Below are 18315 nucleotides of genomic sequence, written 5' to 3' on the forward strand. Positions count from 1 at the left end.
CACCACCACCACCACCACCCAGTTCCCTCCTGAACCCCCCTTCTTTCCTCCACCCCCTCAGCTTCCTTCCTCACTCTTCTTTCAACTCCCCTTCCTCTCACCTCCTCCCTCCTCCCTGCCTCCTTCCTTCTCCTTTGTGCCTGAGAAGTCCTGGAAAAAAAACCTATGTCTGCAAAGGCGGGTTGATTAAGACTTCAATGATGTTGCGACTTGTCCGTCCCCGTCAAAGGGCTTAGCGGGCTGTCAGCAAGCCAGCCCTAGAGCAGCCTTCTCCGCATCTTACTTAAACTCACCTACCCAAATGTACCCACCGATGGACCACTTATGGCTTTCTTTATTCGTTGCCATAAAACATTCCATGAATTTCTACTTCATTGGAACATGATATTTGTGGAGACCGAAGACCTGAATCTCTGTTCCCAGACCATGGTCACTAATATTCAGCTCCAGGAAAAAAAAAAAAAAACCTTCTATTCTTTTAACATAAGAGCTGGATTTTCTTCACATACACCTCTTTCTCCTTCTCTTTCTCCTCCCTCATTTCCCTCCCCCTACCTTCCTCTCCCTCCTCTGTCTCTCTCCTCTTCCCCTCTCCCTCTGTTATGCAGGACTGTCCTCCCAGCCAAACTGCTGCCAACATCAGGAGTTCTGCTGGCCTAGGGGGGGGCATGGAGGGTCTTAGCACCCTCACCTGAGTATCTAGCCACCACCATTAGAAGCATTTCTACCCTAATTTTTTGTGGGCGTGGGGGAAGGGTTGGAGGAGATCTGGAGGGGAGGAAAGGGGTGGGCTTCATCTATACAGCCATAGGGAGTCATCACGCATGCTGGGTGGGTACAGACCTTTTGGGGTGGCTGCTTTAAGGTCATCTATGCCCTGCCTGTAACCCCTCACCCACTGCTCTGTCTGTAAGCCTCATAAACTCACAGGTTCCCCCGGTGAACTTCCGTTGAATCAGTGAACTTCCTCATTGGGACCCGAGAAGGGGGAAAGATGTGGTTTACACCTTTTCTAGGGAGAAATTTTAGCAACATCCTCCTGTTTCCTCCCCTTCCTCCTTCCCATTCTATACACACACACACACACACACACACAATCATGCCTGGATTGTTCCATGGTTTGGGGGGATCTTAGCCTTTGGGGGTTCTCTTGCTTACATACCAAATGTTCTTACATGCTGAGCCATTTCCTAGGCCTCTGTCTTTCTTTCTCTTGTTGTAATTCAGGGAGCCAGAGGGCACCCATCTGGGCTGTGGGTCCCACTTTCCCAAGGCCTGTAGCCAGGCATGTAAACAGAACTGCCTTGGCCAGTGTCTGTCGGCCCGGCCTTTGTTTGGATGTGGTTGGGTAAGTTTGGTTTGGTTAGGTTTGGTTTAAGGATGGGTTTGGGTTTTGGAGGGTGTGGTTTGGGTTTGGGTTTGGGTTTGAGAGGTATGGCTTGATTTGGTATTGTTTTCTGTTTGTAAAAGTTACACTGTAGAGCCGGGCGTGGTGGCGCACGCCTTTAATCCCAGCACTCGGGAGGCAGAGGCAGGCGGATTTCTGAGTTNGAGGCCAGCCTGGTCTACAAAGNGAGTNCCAGGACAGCCAGGGCTACACAGAGAAACCCCCTGTCTCNAAAAAAAAAAAAAAAAAAAAAAGCTACACTGTACGGTATTATCTGGATTTCAGCTTGAAATCAACACTCAGCCTAATGGGTATGTACTGCCATGACCTGAAGTGTGCCACTTTCTCACAGTAAACCTTGCACATTTTCAGAGTATGATGCACATGGCTATAATGTGTGTGCATGGAGTAGCTTAAGACGCTGTTGACTACATGGGTCAACTCACACAACTTCTTTTTATGGTGAAACACATAAAAATTTACCTCTTGGCCACATTCAAGTGCAGGGCGTATGGATACACCATCTATGGGTACTGACTGTAACCACGAGAATGGACAATAGGTCCCTGAACTTATGCCTGCTAAATGAAGCTGAGTGCCACACAGCTGGCGTGTCCCCAGACCCATCCACTGCTTCTACTTATGGTTCTGTTCTGTCTCACCATGAGCTCTGCTTACTGAGAACCTACAGCCCAGTGAAGCCATGCATGTGCACTGTGTCCTTCTGTGCCTGGTCAGTCTGATTTCCCACATCAGAAGGGAGCAAAGGCAGCGGTTGTCAGCCCACAGCTCTAAACCGGAAGCCAAGGCCATCCCTGGGAGACCAAGACAGAGGTGGCAGCTTTGCAGCAAGATGCTGGGGATGACTCCTAAGGCTGTGCCCTACCCCGTCCTTCTTCTTTTCCTGGAACCAGAGATCTGGGGAGCTTAAGGCCGAAAACCACTGCCTTTCCCAGCTGCTGTCACAATGGGAGGAAGCCCTTAGAGAAGCTGAGACCTGCCCCTAAAGAGGGTTACAGCAAGGGACTCACCATCAGTACAACTGTAGAGCCTAGGCCCCGGGCAGGTGTACACCTACCTCCAAAGAGAAAGAGGGTCCCGGTGAGCAGCAGGAGGAGGTGAGCTCTGAGGAGGAAGCTCAGGAACCCGGTCATCCCCCCAAATACCATCACGATCAGACTGAGTGGCAATAAGATCACGAATGTCCCATGCATAGCTAAGGAGAAGAGGGTAACAGGCACAGGGGGTTACTAATATGTAGCATCCAATCATTTACATATGTTTACCACGTACCCACAACAGTAGGTCTACACAACTACTTCTAGTGGTAGTTAAGAACCGTGGAGACTCCTGAATGCACGGTCTGAACTGTGAGCATCTTTGCACTTACTCTCTGCAACCCCTAGAGGGCAATGTTGTATTATTTACTTATTCTCTCAGTGAGACTCAAGAGCCAGCTAATGAATATGCAAATAACCAAGTAAGTCTAAGAGATAAACACCCCCAAGTCTCCCGGGGAAAATCTAGTTCCCTTCTAGCTGAAGACAGTGACAAGTGGTGAGCAGAGGCGGTGGCGAAAGGACAGCTTATAAAATCCCTATACCTGGGGCTGGAGAGATGGCTCCGTGGTTTAGAGTACATGTTGCTCTTGCATTCCCAGCTGTGAGAAATTAACTAATTTCTTAAAACATACAAGGCCAGGGGTGGTGGCACGCTCCTTTAATCCAACCCCTCGGGAGGCAGAGGCATGCCGATCTCTGTGAGTTCAAGACCAGTCTGGTCTACAAAATGAGTTCCAGGACAGCCAGGGCTGTTAAACAGAGAAACCGTGTCTTGAAAAACAAAAACAAAACCCTATACTCATGTTCTGCCTCTGCCTGTTCCTGTCCCAAATTACAGACACATCACAAATTCAAGGCACATGACTCATTTTATCCTGGGAGGGGGGCATGGATCTAATCTCATCCCACACCCCAAACCCTTGGTGATCTTAACAATAAAACATTAATGCAATACAGGGGCTAGTGAGATGGCTCCATAGGCAAAACCACTGGCCATGTTTGCCTGAAGACAGGAGGAGAAAGCTAACGCTACAAAGTTGTCCTCAGGTCTCTCTGTGGGCTGTGCTACACCTGTTCACACACCACACACGATAATGAACAAGATCTTAAACCTGTCATACAGGCAGTGTCTGACTGTGATCTGGGGTCTATCTGTAAAAACAGTAGAATGGGTGGAAATTGCCCTTTCAATTTTGACCTTTTCTGTGGGTGCTAGAGATTTGAACTTGGATTCTCACCCTTGAGCCACAAGCGCTTTACTCTTTAGACCATCTCCTCGGCCCCTCCCCCCAGGACATATTAAATTCAGCAGATGACTAGATGCTGTCTGCTAGGAGCCCCGCTCCACACTCCAGAGACAAAGATGAATAGCTCACGGACAGTACACCCTGTGGATGAGCTGATAGACTGCACACAGGGATTAGCATCAAGATCACAGTGCTACACAATCCTCAAAAGCCATTAAATAAATCAACAGCCTCAACCACCAGGCACACTGGCACTCGTGTGTCCCTCAGTGTCTCAGGATCGACCGAGCACCGGCTGCTCACATTCCCATCCCCAGGGCTCCAGTGTCTGTTCTAACATAACAAGCTGGGGGTAGCTTTGCAACCTCAGTTTTCTCATCTGTCAAATGGAGAGCCAACAAATAGCCCATCCTCTGAGCCTGTGAGTTGGGGGCTCAGTACATGAAAGGAAAACACCAATCAGGGTGGGGCTGAAGAGATGGGTCTGTCCATTAAGCACCTGTTGTACAAACATCAGGACCTGAGTTTGAAAGCTTAAAGAAAGTGGGGTGCAACAGCAGCATCTGTAACCCCAGTACTAGGAATGTGGAAACGTGCATCGTCTTTTGTTTGTTTTGATTCTCAAGACAGGGTTTCTCTGTGTAGCCCAGGCTGTCCTGGAACTCACTCTGCAGACCAGGCTGGCCTCGAACTCAGACATTTCACTGCCTCTGCCTCCTGAACACTGAGATTAAAGGCTCAGTATGAAAGCTCAGAGTGTGGTTCTGGGGATGTGGTTCCGTACACTGCTTGCCTACCATTCAGGACTGTGTTCCAAACCCAGCACCAAGGGAAACTAGGCATGATTCTCAAAACCTTTCAAGGGGTGTGTGTAGCACCCTGAAGAGGTGACTCAGTGTAGCACCCTGAAGAGGTGACTCAGCAGTTAGGAGCATCAGAAGCTCGTCCAAGGATTTGAGTCTAAGCACCTAAGTGGCAGCTAACAACTATCTGTGATGCCAGCTCTAAGGGGGCCCAATTCTTCCCTGGCCCTCACGAGCACTGCCCACAGGGGGTGCATTGACATAACACACATACACATATAGTAGTAATAACAACAACAACAATAATAATAATAACATCTCAAAAACAAGCAATTTAAACCAGGCATTGTCGTGCATGCCTATAATCGCAGTAGTTGGGAGGTAAAGCAGAAGCATCAAAAATTTAAGGTCACTCTCAGCGACACCGTGCATGCGTGGCCAGACTGGGCAACTCGAGACCCAGCCAAACCATAAGCCACCACCAAGGATTTATTTGCTAAGCTTTAGAGTCAAGGTGTTTGGAATCCTGGTCCTCATCCCCACGGCAGGGGGTGGCCCTGCCTCTCAGCAGCCACTTTGGGACAGCAGGCAGCAACATTGGCTTAGGCAGCGCCACTCCAGGTTCTCCCTCTGCCTCTGTCTCTTCTCTGTGTGTTTCCTCTTGTAAGGACACTCGTTCATCATGGGCCTTACAGCCTATTACACTAACCCAAGAGAGCCTCAACTCAAGATCCTCAACCCCATTCACAGTGTTGCTCTTCCCAAGTAAAGCCAGTCATTCACTGATTCTGGAGCTGAGGGTGTGGGCATCTCTCTTTTAAAATGTATTCATTTAATGTAGTGGTGGCATACCGTGGCATGCATGTGGACATCGGAGGACAGCTTTGTGGGGTCAGGTCTCTCCTTCCACCTCTACATGTGGTTTGCATATGAACTGTTCCCCGTAGGCCCGTGTGTTTTAACACTTTGTCCCCAGCTGGAGGCAATGTTTGTTAAGGTTGTGGAACCTTTGGGAAGAGGGGCTCTGCCAGAAAATGTACATCACAGAGGTCCAGTGGGCTTTGAGGCTTTATAGCCTGACCCCATCTTCCATTCAGTTTTTGCTTCCTTGGTGTGGATGTAATGGGATCAGCCTGCCTCTTGCTCCTGCAATCTGCCTTGCCTTCCATACTGGGATTGAGTTCTATCCCTCTGGAACTATGAGCCAAATAAGCCCTTTCCAATAAGTTGTCCTTGTCATAGGTCTTCTATTATGACAACAGGACAAAAATCTAATGAACCTGGGTCTTAGGAATAGAACTCAGGTCACAAGGTGTATGAGGCAAGTGCTCCTGCCTACTGAGTCATTTCTTAGATCCAGGTATGTTTATTTGTTAGTAGTATCATTTACCACACTACCATACACCTTAGGTGATACACAGTAGGAGTATCATATATGCCAAAAGTAGATGCTCAATAGATGGTTGCTATGGTGACCATGGTATCATTACATTGTAGATAGCTGTATGGCGTCATTATAGATCTGAGTGTTATACTGGCTATGGTTAGGATAAGTGTCTCAGAAGCTCATCATCTGGAGGTGATGAGAACAGCAGGAGCTGGGCTGAAGTGAGGTCTGAGTGGATGGAAATGTACCTTCCAAGGACACGGTGAGAGCCTGCTCTCGTCTCATTCCTACATCCCGGCTGTGAAGGGAGCAGTTTTGCTCAGCCAAGTGTCCCCACCACATTGTGTCACCACAGCCGCAAAGTGATGGGCCCAACTGAGAACAGCACAATGTGACCTTCAGATCCATGAACAAAAATAAACTTTCTGTGCTCATGAGTCGAACAAGCCAGGTGTCCTAATAAGGGAACCCTGACTAATCGGACTGAGGGATGGCAGCAAACAGCAGTGCACAGCCTGTAACACTCTGTAACTAGCACAGCCATTCCCCCACGCAGCTTAATGTTCTAGGCATATCAATCCTTTCATCTTACAGGTTCCATAATTTTCCTTAACATCGTGCATGCACATAAATGTCTACTCATCCTCCATCTGACCCGCACCCCCTCCACCCCCCGAGGCTTTTCACCACCACTTCAAACAAACACGGTAAACCTCGTCCTAAAAATGTCACAGAGAACCAGGCAGTGGTGGTGCACACAGCATTTGGGAGGCAGAGGCAGGTGGATTTCTGAGTTCAAGGCCAGCCTGGTCTACAGAGTGAGTTCTGGGACAGCCAGGGCTACACAGAGAAACCCTGTCTAGAAAAACAAACAAACAAAAATGTCACAGAGATCGTACAAGTGGAATCAATGTTTTAAGATTTTTAAGCATGGGTTGGCTTTCCATAGGTGCCCCAGAAAGGCTGCCTTCATACCCAAACCTTCACACTCCCAAGGAGTTGAGGCCCTGCATTAGTCAGCTGTGGCAAAACATCTGAGTGAGAGAAAACTAAAAAGAAGAAAGGTTGCTTTGGGCTGAGTTCCCAAGGCTTCTGTCTATGCTCACCGCGTTTCCTGGCTCTTAGGCTGGTGACAGCAGAAACGCCATAGCAAACAAGAGCTACCCATCTCTAGGGAGTGAGGAGGAGATGAGGTGCCGGGGGAGGCCAGGAACACAGTACTTCTCAGCCACTTCCTCAACCTGCTCGTACTACAGCTCATAACTCAGACACATCCACAGATTCGCCACGGACACAGCTAGTGCCACTCAGTGGCCTCTCTGCCCTGGACACTCGGTGACCTCTCCACAGACTAAGACTGTGAGGGGAGATTCCATATCCAAAGCAGAGCAGACTGCCGGGCTCTGGCCTCACTTGCTCTCTGCACCCCACCTTGCCTGCAGTACCGCTCTGAGGAAATCACATATTATTTCCCTGCTATGCCCAGAGCTTTGTGGCGTTGTGTGTTTTATGTCCCCTCTGGTTCCACCCCCGCTCTTCCATTCTCATTTCGCACCCAGCTTCATTTTAATTTTCCACACGACTGCAGCGCCCGTGCATCCTGAATGCCAGGAAACCCAGTCTGGCGATTTCCCCGCCCACAACCTCATCTTTTCAGAGATAGCCAGGCCAGGTCCCCAGCCTCAGTCAGCCTCTACCACCAGCCTGTTTTGCTAGGGAAAGCACTTGACCCTCTGGGTCCTCATCTGACCAGCTTGATCACGGCCACCTACTCAGAAGAGACATGGGTGAAGATGAATCTGGAAAGAAGGGGTATGCCTCTGAAAAGCACATTCTAGCCTACCCTCCAGAACCGTAAGGCTTCTGGCTGTCTCTGGAACATTCTGACCCAATCCTATCTCCTGCCTTGGCTTATTCATCCTCCTCAAAGTTTCTTGCCTGAGGCAAAACAGCCTGAAACTCTGACCCAGTGTGTGTGTGTGTGTGTTTACATGTTCCTGCATGTTCAAGTCTGAGTGAACCTGTGTGAGGCCAGAGGTCAACCCCAAGAGTCATTTCTAAGAGCATCATTCAGTTTGGGTTTCAAGACAAGAGTCTCCGGCTGGCCTGGAATTCATAACTCAGCTGTCTAGACAAAGAACCTGTCTCTTGGCCATCCACCTACAAGTTCTGGGGTGACAAGCATGTGCCATCACTGATGGGTTTCTTTTCCAGGGGGCTTATGAATTTTGGTTTGGTTTTGGTTGTTGTTTGGACTGGGTTTTGTAGGTTCTGGGTATTGAGCTTGGGTCCCATGCTTTCATGGCAGGCCAGCTCTCCAAGCCTACAAGTCTTATACATGCATTGTACTAAAATGTGGCTCAACACAGCACCATTCCAAAAGTAAACTGCCAGGGTTCAAGTCCCAAACCTGCCAGCTATTACACAAATGTAACTCACCTACCCCCTGTATCCCATGTTTTCTCACCTACAACACTGAGTATGATAATAATAAGTATGATATTGATATTAGGCTATCTGTGGTGGAGATTAAATCAGTTGATATGTCTGAAGAGATAAGACCAGTGTTTGGCTGACAGAAGCCAATATCTGATGAGATTCAATGCCAGACAGACAGCCCAATGCTAGTGTAAAATAAATACACACTAAATGAATCAGTGGATCAGGATGGGGAAATGGCTCAGGGGTAAAATGCTTGCTTTGCAACCGTGAGGGCCTGAATTCAAAACCCCAGCATCTGCACTAACACCAGGTGTGGCAGCACCCACTTGTAACCCCATAGGTCGGGCAGGTGGGTGGGGGACATCTGGTCATCCTGTCAGCTGTCTACCTGAAACAAGAAGCTCCAGGTAAAGTGAGAGACCCTGTCTCAAAAAAATTTTTTAAAGGTGTAAAGTTATAGAGGAAGAAACCCAACATCCACCTTTGGCCTCCACAAATATACAACTAACATGTACATATGTGTGTGCGCACACACACACACACACACACATTCTTTTTTAAAAGAAACTTTAGTATTGTTTTGTGCATGTGTGCATGTTTTAGAGAGATCATGTCTCTGCCATATCTGATCATGTGTGTCATAACATGCATGTAGGGCTCAGAGGACCCCTTTGTGGAGTCAATTCTCTCTTACCATGTTTCCATGGGTTCCGGGAACAAAACCCAAATCTATGGTCTTGCACAGCAAGCATCCACCGAGCCATCCTACCAGCTTCCAGAAATCTCTAAAATAAGCATATCTCCAATTACTAGTTCCATTTTTTCCATTTTACATTAAACATTAAGGCATTAATTGAGCTCCTACTGTATTCAGATCCTATCCCTGGATCTTTGCGTATAGGATCTCATTTCCTCCCAGAAGAACCCACTTAAAGGCACGGCTGATGGCTGAGAGTGCATACAAGTGGGTAAGTTGCAGTCAAGAGTCCCCACTTTCTATCCCTTGTCTTTAAGGGCCTGATGCCATTTCTGCACCTATATTAAGACTGACCACAAGGCCTGGTGTAGTGACGCACACCAATCTTGTCTGGAAAGGGGAAAAAAATAAAAATAAATAAATAAATAAATAAATAAATGGTGTCAGCCTGGCCAATCACCATACAACATCTTTTTAGCTTCACGCAATTGGCTCAACACACAGGCACATGACTCGATCTGGCCCAATAGGATACTTGACTGGAAATTTTAGCAGTGCAGAAGCCCCTCCCTACTTGGCTGCAGGACTCAGATCCAAACAGACCCCCTTCCAAAGTGAAGCTCACAAAAGGAGGAAAAGAAAGAGAGCCCCAGGGATCCCAACACACCGGACCACCTCAAAAAACACGGGCCAGCCATTCCTTTTAAGTTGGCATAATCGGTATTTCTGTCGTTTGCTACAGAAAGATTCCTGACTGATACCCTAAGCCTGCTCACTGTCCATCGGACTCATTTAGAGAGCTAAGTGATAAACTCCTTGCCCCCAAAAGCATTTCCCTGGAGCAAATCTGAAAGCCAAATAAGTATTCAAGCCTGGTTATCAAGACTCTGCTACTAAGGAACATGTCCCCTGGATGCCGAACTAATTGGTTTTCATTCAGGAAGAGTCTTAATGTAGAATTATCTAGGCCTGGTCGGCCTGTGAGCATGTCTACGGGGTGAGGGTGTCTTGGTTGTTGATTGAGGTGGGCAGATCCACCCTGCATGTAGAAGGCATTATTTCATGCATGGGGCCCTGGACAACATGAAGTAGAGAAAATACAAACAAAGAAGCAAGCATCCACCCATCCCTCTATGTTGTTGGCCATGGCCGCAGTTATGTTCCTGCCCTGGCTCCCTCATAGCAGTAGACTATACACTGGAATTGTTGCCTATGTCGCTTTCGTCAGGGAGCTTTGTCACAGTAACAGAGCTCATTCTAGAGCAGATGGCTTTCTCTGGCCCCTGACTGGAAGAGGTGAGGAGTTGGGCCATCTGTTCTGAACTTCACAATCTGCTCACATTCCTCCTCCCAGATGGCCAAATGGAATCAAGAGGCAGCGGTGATGGGGTTTGCCCCACCACTCTGCCTGCAGGGGTCAGAATGTGCTCAAGTGGTCCCTGGGCAGACGTGGGTTTTCTGCCCATCCATGCCCACCAGGATGAGCTTAGGGAGTTGACTCAGAACTCTGTTGTCGACCTGTCTCTCTGGCCAATGTAATGGATCTTTAAATGACTGGAACATCTTTATATCATAAAGAGCTTGGACCAAACACAAAATTCATTTATGGGGAAAAACCAATTCTGAGAAAAAGCTCTCTCTGGGGGTGATTTCAATGAGTGTACAGTCCGAAGGGGCAGCTTGCCCTCATTCCTGGCTAATACAATGGAGACAACAGCAGCCCCAGCTCCTGGCTGTATATGTAACCAAGCACCCGCCACCCCAGACTTATTAAAGGCAACTCCCAAATTCCACCCTCACTACAGGCTTAGAAGGAGGCCATCAGGCAGTTCAGTGAGTAAAGGGCTTTCCGTGCCTGTCTTGTGGCCTAAGTGCATCCCCAGATGAAGGTTGGGAGGACCAGCTCATGAAGTGGTCCTTTGATCTACACAGACTCTACACACAATAACAGTAAACATTGTTTTAAAAGCTCTCTGTGCAATAGGGAGATTTTCTAAAAGATTAGAAAGAAGATGGTTCCTACCCTCAATGTGAGGGAGCTGAGGCCCAGACACGTAGAGGCAATACCCAAGGTCACACAAAAATCTGCTGCTTAGACTACATCCCAGGGGAAGAGCTGGCTGAGTGCAGCCAAGAATCTGCCTGCTTCCCAGCCTCAGGGGACAAGCAGGGCACTTGCAGTAGCAAGCTGAGAGGAAAGCCAGCCCAGGGCCAACTCTGTCTATGTGGATCCAATAGGATTTAAGCAGGACGAGGTGGCTCAATGATGGCACCAGCCTTGACAAAGGGTCACCAGTGTATCACAGGTTAAAAGGAGACTGGAGAGGGTTTAGTGAGAACAGTGAGTGATCGCTGAGAGCCAGCCCTGAGTCTGCCAAGCCCTTCTTTGAGGCACCACACACAACAGCTAAAGAGCGAAGTGGGGGTCTTAACTGCTCATTTTGATCGTGTGATGTCTTGTGTTATCATTCTTTTATCTACCCCCCAGTGCTGGGGCTAGGACCCAGAGCTTTGTGCATCCTAGGCAAGTCACTGAACTCTATCTCCAGAACTATTCACTTAGTTTAAGTTGCCCAGGCCAACACTGAACTCACATTGGAGTTCAGCAGTCTTTAAACTTTTGGTCTTCCTGACTCAGCCTCCCAAGTGTTTTGTGTATTTTCATCCCTGTGTTGGGGTCCTGACAGCACCCTGAATGGGTTTGACACCTCATTTTCATCAGTGTGGAAATGAGACTTAGAAAGGCCAAGAAACCTACTCCAGGATCAAGAGGTCCAGAGAAGGCACTGAGTTAGGGATAGACCCTTCTCTCCCATACTTCAAACACAAATTCTAGATGATTCTTGAAGCACTACTCAAACAACAGCCAAAGCACCTCTCAGCGCAGTTGGAGCACACAGCAGTACAGACTGCCCACACCCCACCTCAACTCCCACATGGGGTGACCACAGGGGAGCCTCTGGCAGTGGAAACTTACACAGAGTTGTGCTGGAGCTGACAAGGGCCAGGTAAGATTTGGGGAATTTTATGAGCAGGAAATATTATGCTGACAATGTAAAACTGATCAAAGTGGAAATGTAACACAGAAAGGGCTAATATTATAAATAAAGGGCTCTAAATTTTTTCAAGAGAGCTATTTGTTAAATATTTCCCAGAATGCTACTGGACTTGAGAGAAACACTTTGGTTCCAAGTCATCTATTTGTATATCCATCCATTCACTTCTCCACCCATCTAGTCATTCCCTGCTCTATCCATCCAGTCATCCACTCATCCATCTATCCAGTCATTCACTCCTCCATCCATCCATCCATCCACCCATCCATTCATCCATCCATCTAGTCATTCACTCCTTCATCCATCCAGTCATCCACTCATCCTCTCACTCCCCCATTCATCTAGTCATTCACTCATTCATCCATCCAGTCATCCATTCATCCATTCACTCCTCTGCCCATCTAGTCATTCACTCTTCCATCCATCCATTCATCCACTCATCCTCTCACTCCTCCATCCATCTGGTCATTCACTCATTCATCCACTCACTCATCCATCTATCCAGTCATTCACTCTTCCATCCATCCATTCATCCACTAACTCATCCATCAATCTAATCATTCATTAATCTATCCATCTATCCATTCATTGACTGTTCCATTCATTCATATCTATATAATTTTGATTGTGATCTGCTGTCTGCTAATTTCTGTGCTAAGTACTGAGATTTCAACAATGGGCAGGATAGAGAAAAATCTCTGCCTTCATGGAATTTACAGTCTAATGAAAAGGTGAGATTCTACACTTCAAAAAGCCAAATGACCTGTTCAGAATCAGAACAGAATTAGCAAAGCTAAGCTAGTAGGTGGGAGCAGAGGGACATGAGGAAGATGTCAGGAATTGGCATGTGCAAAGTCCTAAGCAAGAGGGAACCTGAGATGCAGAGGGAAGAGCTAGGGAAGAAACAGAGAGGAGGGCTAAGGGTAACTTCCTAAGCCACAGGCTGTCTGTCCAATACTACCCACACCCAACGTCTATGGATGTCCATTCTCGTTTCATATCCCCTCTCAAGACCCTTCTTGGACTCAGTTGCCAAGTGAAAGTCAAACACAGAGACAATGCTCCAGGCCTGGTGCTAAATATAATTCCAGCTACTCAGGTGGCTGAGGCAGGAGAATTGCAAGTCCAGGCCTGACAGAGTTGCAGTGTGTGTTCAAGGTCAGGCTAGAAAACTTAGTTCAAAAAAAAAAAAAAAACTGAAACGAAGAAGAGAGAGACAGGGATTGATTGAGTTCAGTGGTAGAACGTTTGCCTGTATGAACGTGTGTTTAATACCCAGTGCTGACACAGTAGTGGAGAGAAGAGGGAGATACCAACTTTGAGCAGGGTGGATGTGAGAATCAGAGACAGTGATGGAAAGCTCTTAGCTGGTGTCTGGGCCGCCCTAAATTCCAATAAACAAAATTAACCCCCTTTTCCCCGTTCTGCCACAGGTGTCATTCAAGCCCCTTTTCCTTTTATATTGAGCTTCAATTCTCTAAGTAGCAGACCCTGTGGGAGGTGCTGGGAAAACCAGGCACCAACAAGTCACATGTGACCACCCTTCAGGCAACAGGATGCTCGCCTCTTCCAAAGTACCTGCCTTAAATCACCCCACACTCTTTTTACTGACAAACTGGCCCTCAGACTACTGGACAAGACCTTTCATTTAGCGTCACCATCCAAAGGTGTTTGGACACTGGCTTGGACTCCCCCACCTTCTTTCATGAGGACTACCACTCAAATGTAATTGCTTGTGTAGTGAGGACCTCTTTCCACAGCAAGTCCAGAAAGGCCTAGAGGGCACTGCCTGGATTTGAGGTCTAGCTCAGTCACCAATGGTGCACAGGGCTGTCTGTTGGTTGGATGAATTCTACATACCTTCAAGTTAAAATAAGAGTGGCCCCGCCCCCAGGCATAGCCCCACCCTCTCAGGCCCTGTGGTCAAAGGCCTCCCACCCACAGCCTCCATGACCACTGAAGTTCAGGTTTGGAGAAGAGCATCAAAACTGAGGGACTGTTCCCTCCATCCATTGTCCCCAGACTTACTGAGAAGCTGTCTGCTGGAGTCGCTGACCGTCACATTCTCCTGCCAGAAAGGGTTCATCAATGGCGTGCAGGAGCTCTGGACTGATGGGAGGAAGGAGTTTCACCTGCAGAACCCTGAAACTCCCCCCCCCCGCCCCAAAGCTGCCCTAGATGTCTCCGGCCCAAGAAAGCAAGAGGGTGTTAATGCACTTATAAGCTGGGCACTTCGTACTTTTGCAGGCCAGCCTCTCTGTCGATCCTCCCAGCACCCCTAAGTGCTTGGCACTGTGAGCTTGGAGGTTGAGACAGGAGTATGAGGCAAGCAACAGGTCCCAGGTACTGCACCCAGGTGAGAACACCGACCCTGGAAGGACCCTTACCTCGGCAAGTCCTCCAGAGTCCCGAGTGGGAGCTCAGAGGCTCTTGCTGGCTGCGGTTGGCCGGTCCCTGGTCCCGCACCCTCTGGCTGCTCCTTTCCAGCCTCTCGGTGTCGATGATGTACCAGAAGTCGGTGCCGATGGCGGCTGCCAGCAGCACGAAGCTCAGAGCCCCGCTCAGCGCCGCCGCTCCCGCCAGAGCGCCCAGGCGCACCCGCATCTCCCAGCGTTGGGCCCCGGGGCGCAGGCTCCTGCCCACGCTCCCGGTCTGTTCGCTGCACTCCAGATTCTCCAGCGTGGATCTGGAATCCGGCTCAAACTCTGGCTCCACCGCCCTCACTTAAGCGATCCCACCCGCACGTGCTCCGGCCCAGATCAGTGACCTCAGGGATCCCTGTCCCCGCAGACCTCCACCCTAGTGCCTCCCGACCCTCCTCGGTCCGACTAGCACAGGTGCCACCTGCTCTCGCAGCTCCAACTTGCGCCCCGTTCCAGCGTCTCTTTCTTTCTGGCTGTGCACTCTTCTCCCCAGCCACCGACTACTGCCTCCACTCCCCTGCCTCACCCTCCATGAACCCCTCCAGCCGCTCCCCGCCTCTGTCGACCTCAGTCCTCCTTGTTCTCCCCACACCTCTACCTCGGCGCCCCCAGTTCAGCCGGCGTCTATCTTCGCTTCCCACCGCTCCGGATCGGGGCGAGCGTCCTGAAACCTCAAGAAGACTGGGCTCACAAGACGAGCAGGCTGGACTGAGGGAGGTGCCAAGGGGGCGGTGCTGAAGAGAAGGCGGACTTCAGATACTAGGGAGTCAGAGGAGGGTGACTTTCTCTAATCTGGGGTTGCAGAGTCTCCTGCAAAGCCTCCTCCTGAGGCGCTTTTGATTCCAAAATGCACCTTCAAGTAATTTTCCTCTGCTGACTACAAAAGAAAAGGTCGGGATTTTTTTTTTCACAAAAATTATTTTAGTCAACAGGGAACATTAGGTTCTGTGACTCTATTTTCTTTGTCAACAAAATCTTCATCATCACAACCAGCACTTCACTAACACCACAGCCCTACCCGCCACCCCATCATCTACGTCACCACTACTACCAGCACCATCAGCCTCACCATTTCTACCATTGCCCTCACCCCACCATCAGCACCACCGCCGTCATCCCACCCTCACCCCGTCACCATTACCACACCAACAATAACAACCTCATCACCACTGTTACCACAAACACAGTTACCATTTTCTTTACCATCGCCATTACCAGCGTTGTCAATACTGCCATCCCCTTCCTCAGCACAAAACCTCTCATTGCTTTTGAAACACTTCCAAAGCCGGCCCGTCTGGCACGAGGGTCCATGCTAAGAAGAAAGGGCATTAGCAGTCCAATCGCAGCCCAGACTTCCCATTCCTAAAGCAAGACACCCCAAGGAAACTCTCCTGTGTGTATGGCTATGGGAGTGAGGGAAGCAGGTTTGAAGAGTCAGAGATGGCCTGCCTTGCAGTCTGCAGTTCTCAATGGCCCCTCATTGCTACCTTCTTCGCTGAGAACTCAAACCCTTGATGCTGCTGTGACACCGTTTTAAAGAACTGTAACGCTGAAGTCAGTGAATAGGGGTGAGTAACCAGATGGCTTCGCTGAGAACTCAAACCCTTGATGCTGCTGTGACACCGTTTTAAAGAACTGTAACGCTGAAGTCAGTGAATAGGGGTGAGTAACCAGATGGGAGGCCTCAGTTAGTCTTTGGGGAAGCAGCATTGACCCTGAGACGTGGACAAGCCAGCAGCTTACCCTACCTGCAGGAGTGTGAAAGTTTGCTACATACAGAGAAGTTTCAAGAATCTGGTGAGGGAAGGGGGCTTAGAAGAAAGAGACAAGATGGTAGAAAGCAACAGTGTACAGGTCTGCAGACTCATGAGTGGGACTTGGGATTTCAGAGCTCATTGGACTGACAGTTTAAATCTTTGGAAAGTCTAAGTAGGAGACTGAAATATTCTAACCTCATGGTGAGGGGGCCAAAACCCCCAATATCTGTGATATTGCCATGTACCACCAAATGGCAAGAAGCAAGAATAATTGAGGTGAGGGAGCTGGAGAGATAGCTCAGCAGGTAAGAGCCCTTGAGACACACGATATTAATTCAAAACCCCAGAATGCACATAAAAACGTAGACAGGGTCATATGCACTGTAACCCCAGCTCTGTGTGAAAAGGACAAATACAGGAGGATTGCCAGGGCTTGCTGACTGCAAGCCTAGATCCAAATTCAGTGAAAAAGCCCGTCGGAAAACAATAAAGCAATGTAGACCTGATATAACCCCACCTCCAGTCTCCATGGTATGTATGAGAAAGTACACACACATATACATACAACAACACAAAACAATTTTAAGAGGTGTTAGCTGGAGAGATATACTAGAAAAAACGAGGGATCCTGGTAACTGGAGCTAAGCTAGTTGAATGTCGAGGTTAGACTTGATAAGGACAGCAGAAAATTAACATAGAGATTTGTGCTGTCCTTGTTTTCCATCTTAGCTCCAACCTCACCCCCATCTTCATCCTCAGCAGTATCAGCACGCATGTTACCCAGGAAACCCTAATTAGACCCTGGATTTCACTTGCTCTTGGCTTTCTAAAGTCACTAATTGTGGAAGTCACACAGCCAGACAATGGTCTCCCACTAGCTTTGCTGTAATGACACCTTTGACTAAAGCCACCTAATGAGTTAAACACTATTCCTCCACAAATGTCATCTCTCCTGTCCTTGGAGGCAAACTCCTTTCCCCTGCCCTCCCCGATCTTCCCCCTTTCTATCTTTCCCTGTTGCCTGAATAAAAGACAGCCTTTGTATCCCAAGCTATCACAATTAATCGAGCTGTGCTTGGGAGGCCATCGGTCGTGGGATCTTCAAATCAGTTACTTTTGTGTGGATACAGAACCCAGAACACAACTTGTAGATAACAGCAGTCCACAAATCAGAAAAGTAGACCCCCTCTGAAATTTGTCAGCACCTCGTAATTCGTAATTTGTAATTTGACCATGGCCTGCTTTTTGGAAATGCCTCCACTCCATACATAAGCCTCATGCTGGGACCCCCTAAGGAAGATAGATGGTCTTAGTTGGTGCTAATGATAACCTCCATCTTCTAATATCCATACAAATCTTTATTCTTGCAGCAGTAGCTTGGCCTTTCCAGTGGAGAGCAATGAGCTTGGATTCATAGTTTCATAGTTGCAAGCTCACAGAGCTATCAACTGTCAAATGGCATCTCCTTGTTCTGCTGCATCATCTTCATCCACCATCTTGCACAAGATCCCTCTTTCCCCTGTCACCCTGATGGTATCTGTGCATGTGTACATGTGTGTGCACATGTGTGTATGTGTAAATATGCTCGCCTGTGCAGACACATTTGGAAGCCAGAGGTCAACTTTGAGTGTCTTCTTTGAGTGAACGTGTCCAACAAGTTCTCCCTGGTTTTTTGAGATAAGGTCTCTCAGTGAATCTGAACATCACGCCTGAGGCTATGCGGCCTGACCTGAGTCCCAGAGATCCACCTGCCTCTGTCCCTCACCTGGCACTGCAGCTACAGATGAGCTTGGCCATGCTCAACCCTTACATGGATAGAAAAGGAATTCACACTTAGGTCCTGAGCCTACTCAACAAGCACTGTACACACTGACCCATTTTCTCACCAGCAGCTTTGCTTTGAAACTCTACTACACTTTACCATCATTTTCATTTGAAACATCACCAAAAGGATTCACACCAACAACCTATAGACAAAGGTAAAATTCAAATACACTCCAGAAAGCCTAATTATATGATTCTCCCTCTCCCTCTCCCTCTCCCTCTCCCTCTCCC

The 18315-nt window shown here is 48.5% G+C and overlaps 1 protein-coding gene across 1 annotated transcript in view; it reads right to left on the reverse strand.

Annotated features, from left to right (window-relative positions):
* Tmem114 (transmembrane protein 114) overlaps positions 1 to 15194 on the reverse strand; it is a 22633-nt gene extending 7439 nt beyond the window's left edge. Inside the window, exons 1-3 of the mRNA XM_021185560.1 lie at positions 14468 to 15194; positions 14109 to 14189; positions 2466 to 2603 (exon numbers count right to left, since the gene is read on the reverse strand). Coding sequence (XP_021041219.1) covers positions 2466 to 2603; positions 14109 to 14189; positions 14468 to 14684 — 436 coding nt within the window. The 5' untranslated portion in view covers positions 14685 to 15194. The remainder of the gene's footprint in view (positions 1 to 2465; positions 2604 to 14108; positions 14190 to 14467) is intronic.
* Positions 15195 to 18315: the final 3121 nt, after the last annotated feature.

This window comes from Mus caroli, chromosome 16, assembly GCF_900094665.2.
Source record: "Mus caroli chromosome 16, CAROLI_EIJ_v1.1, whole genome shotgun sequence".
Classification (NCBI taxonomy): Eukaryota; Metazoa; Chordata; class Mammalia; order Rodentia; family Muridae; genus Mus; species Mus caroli.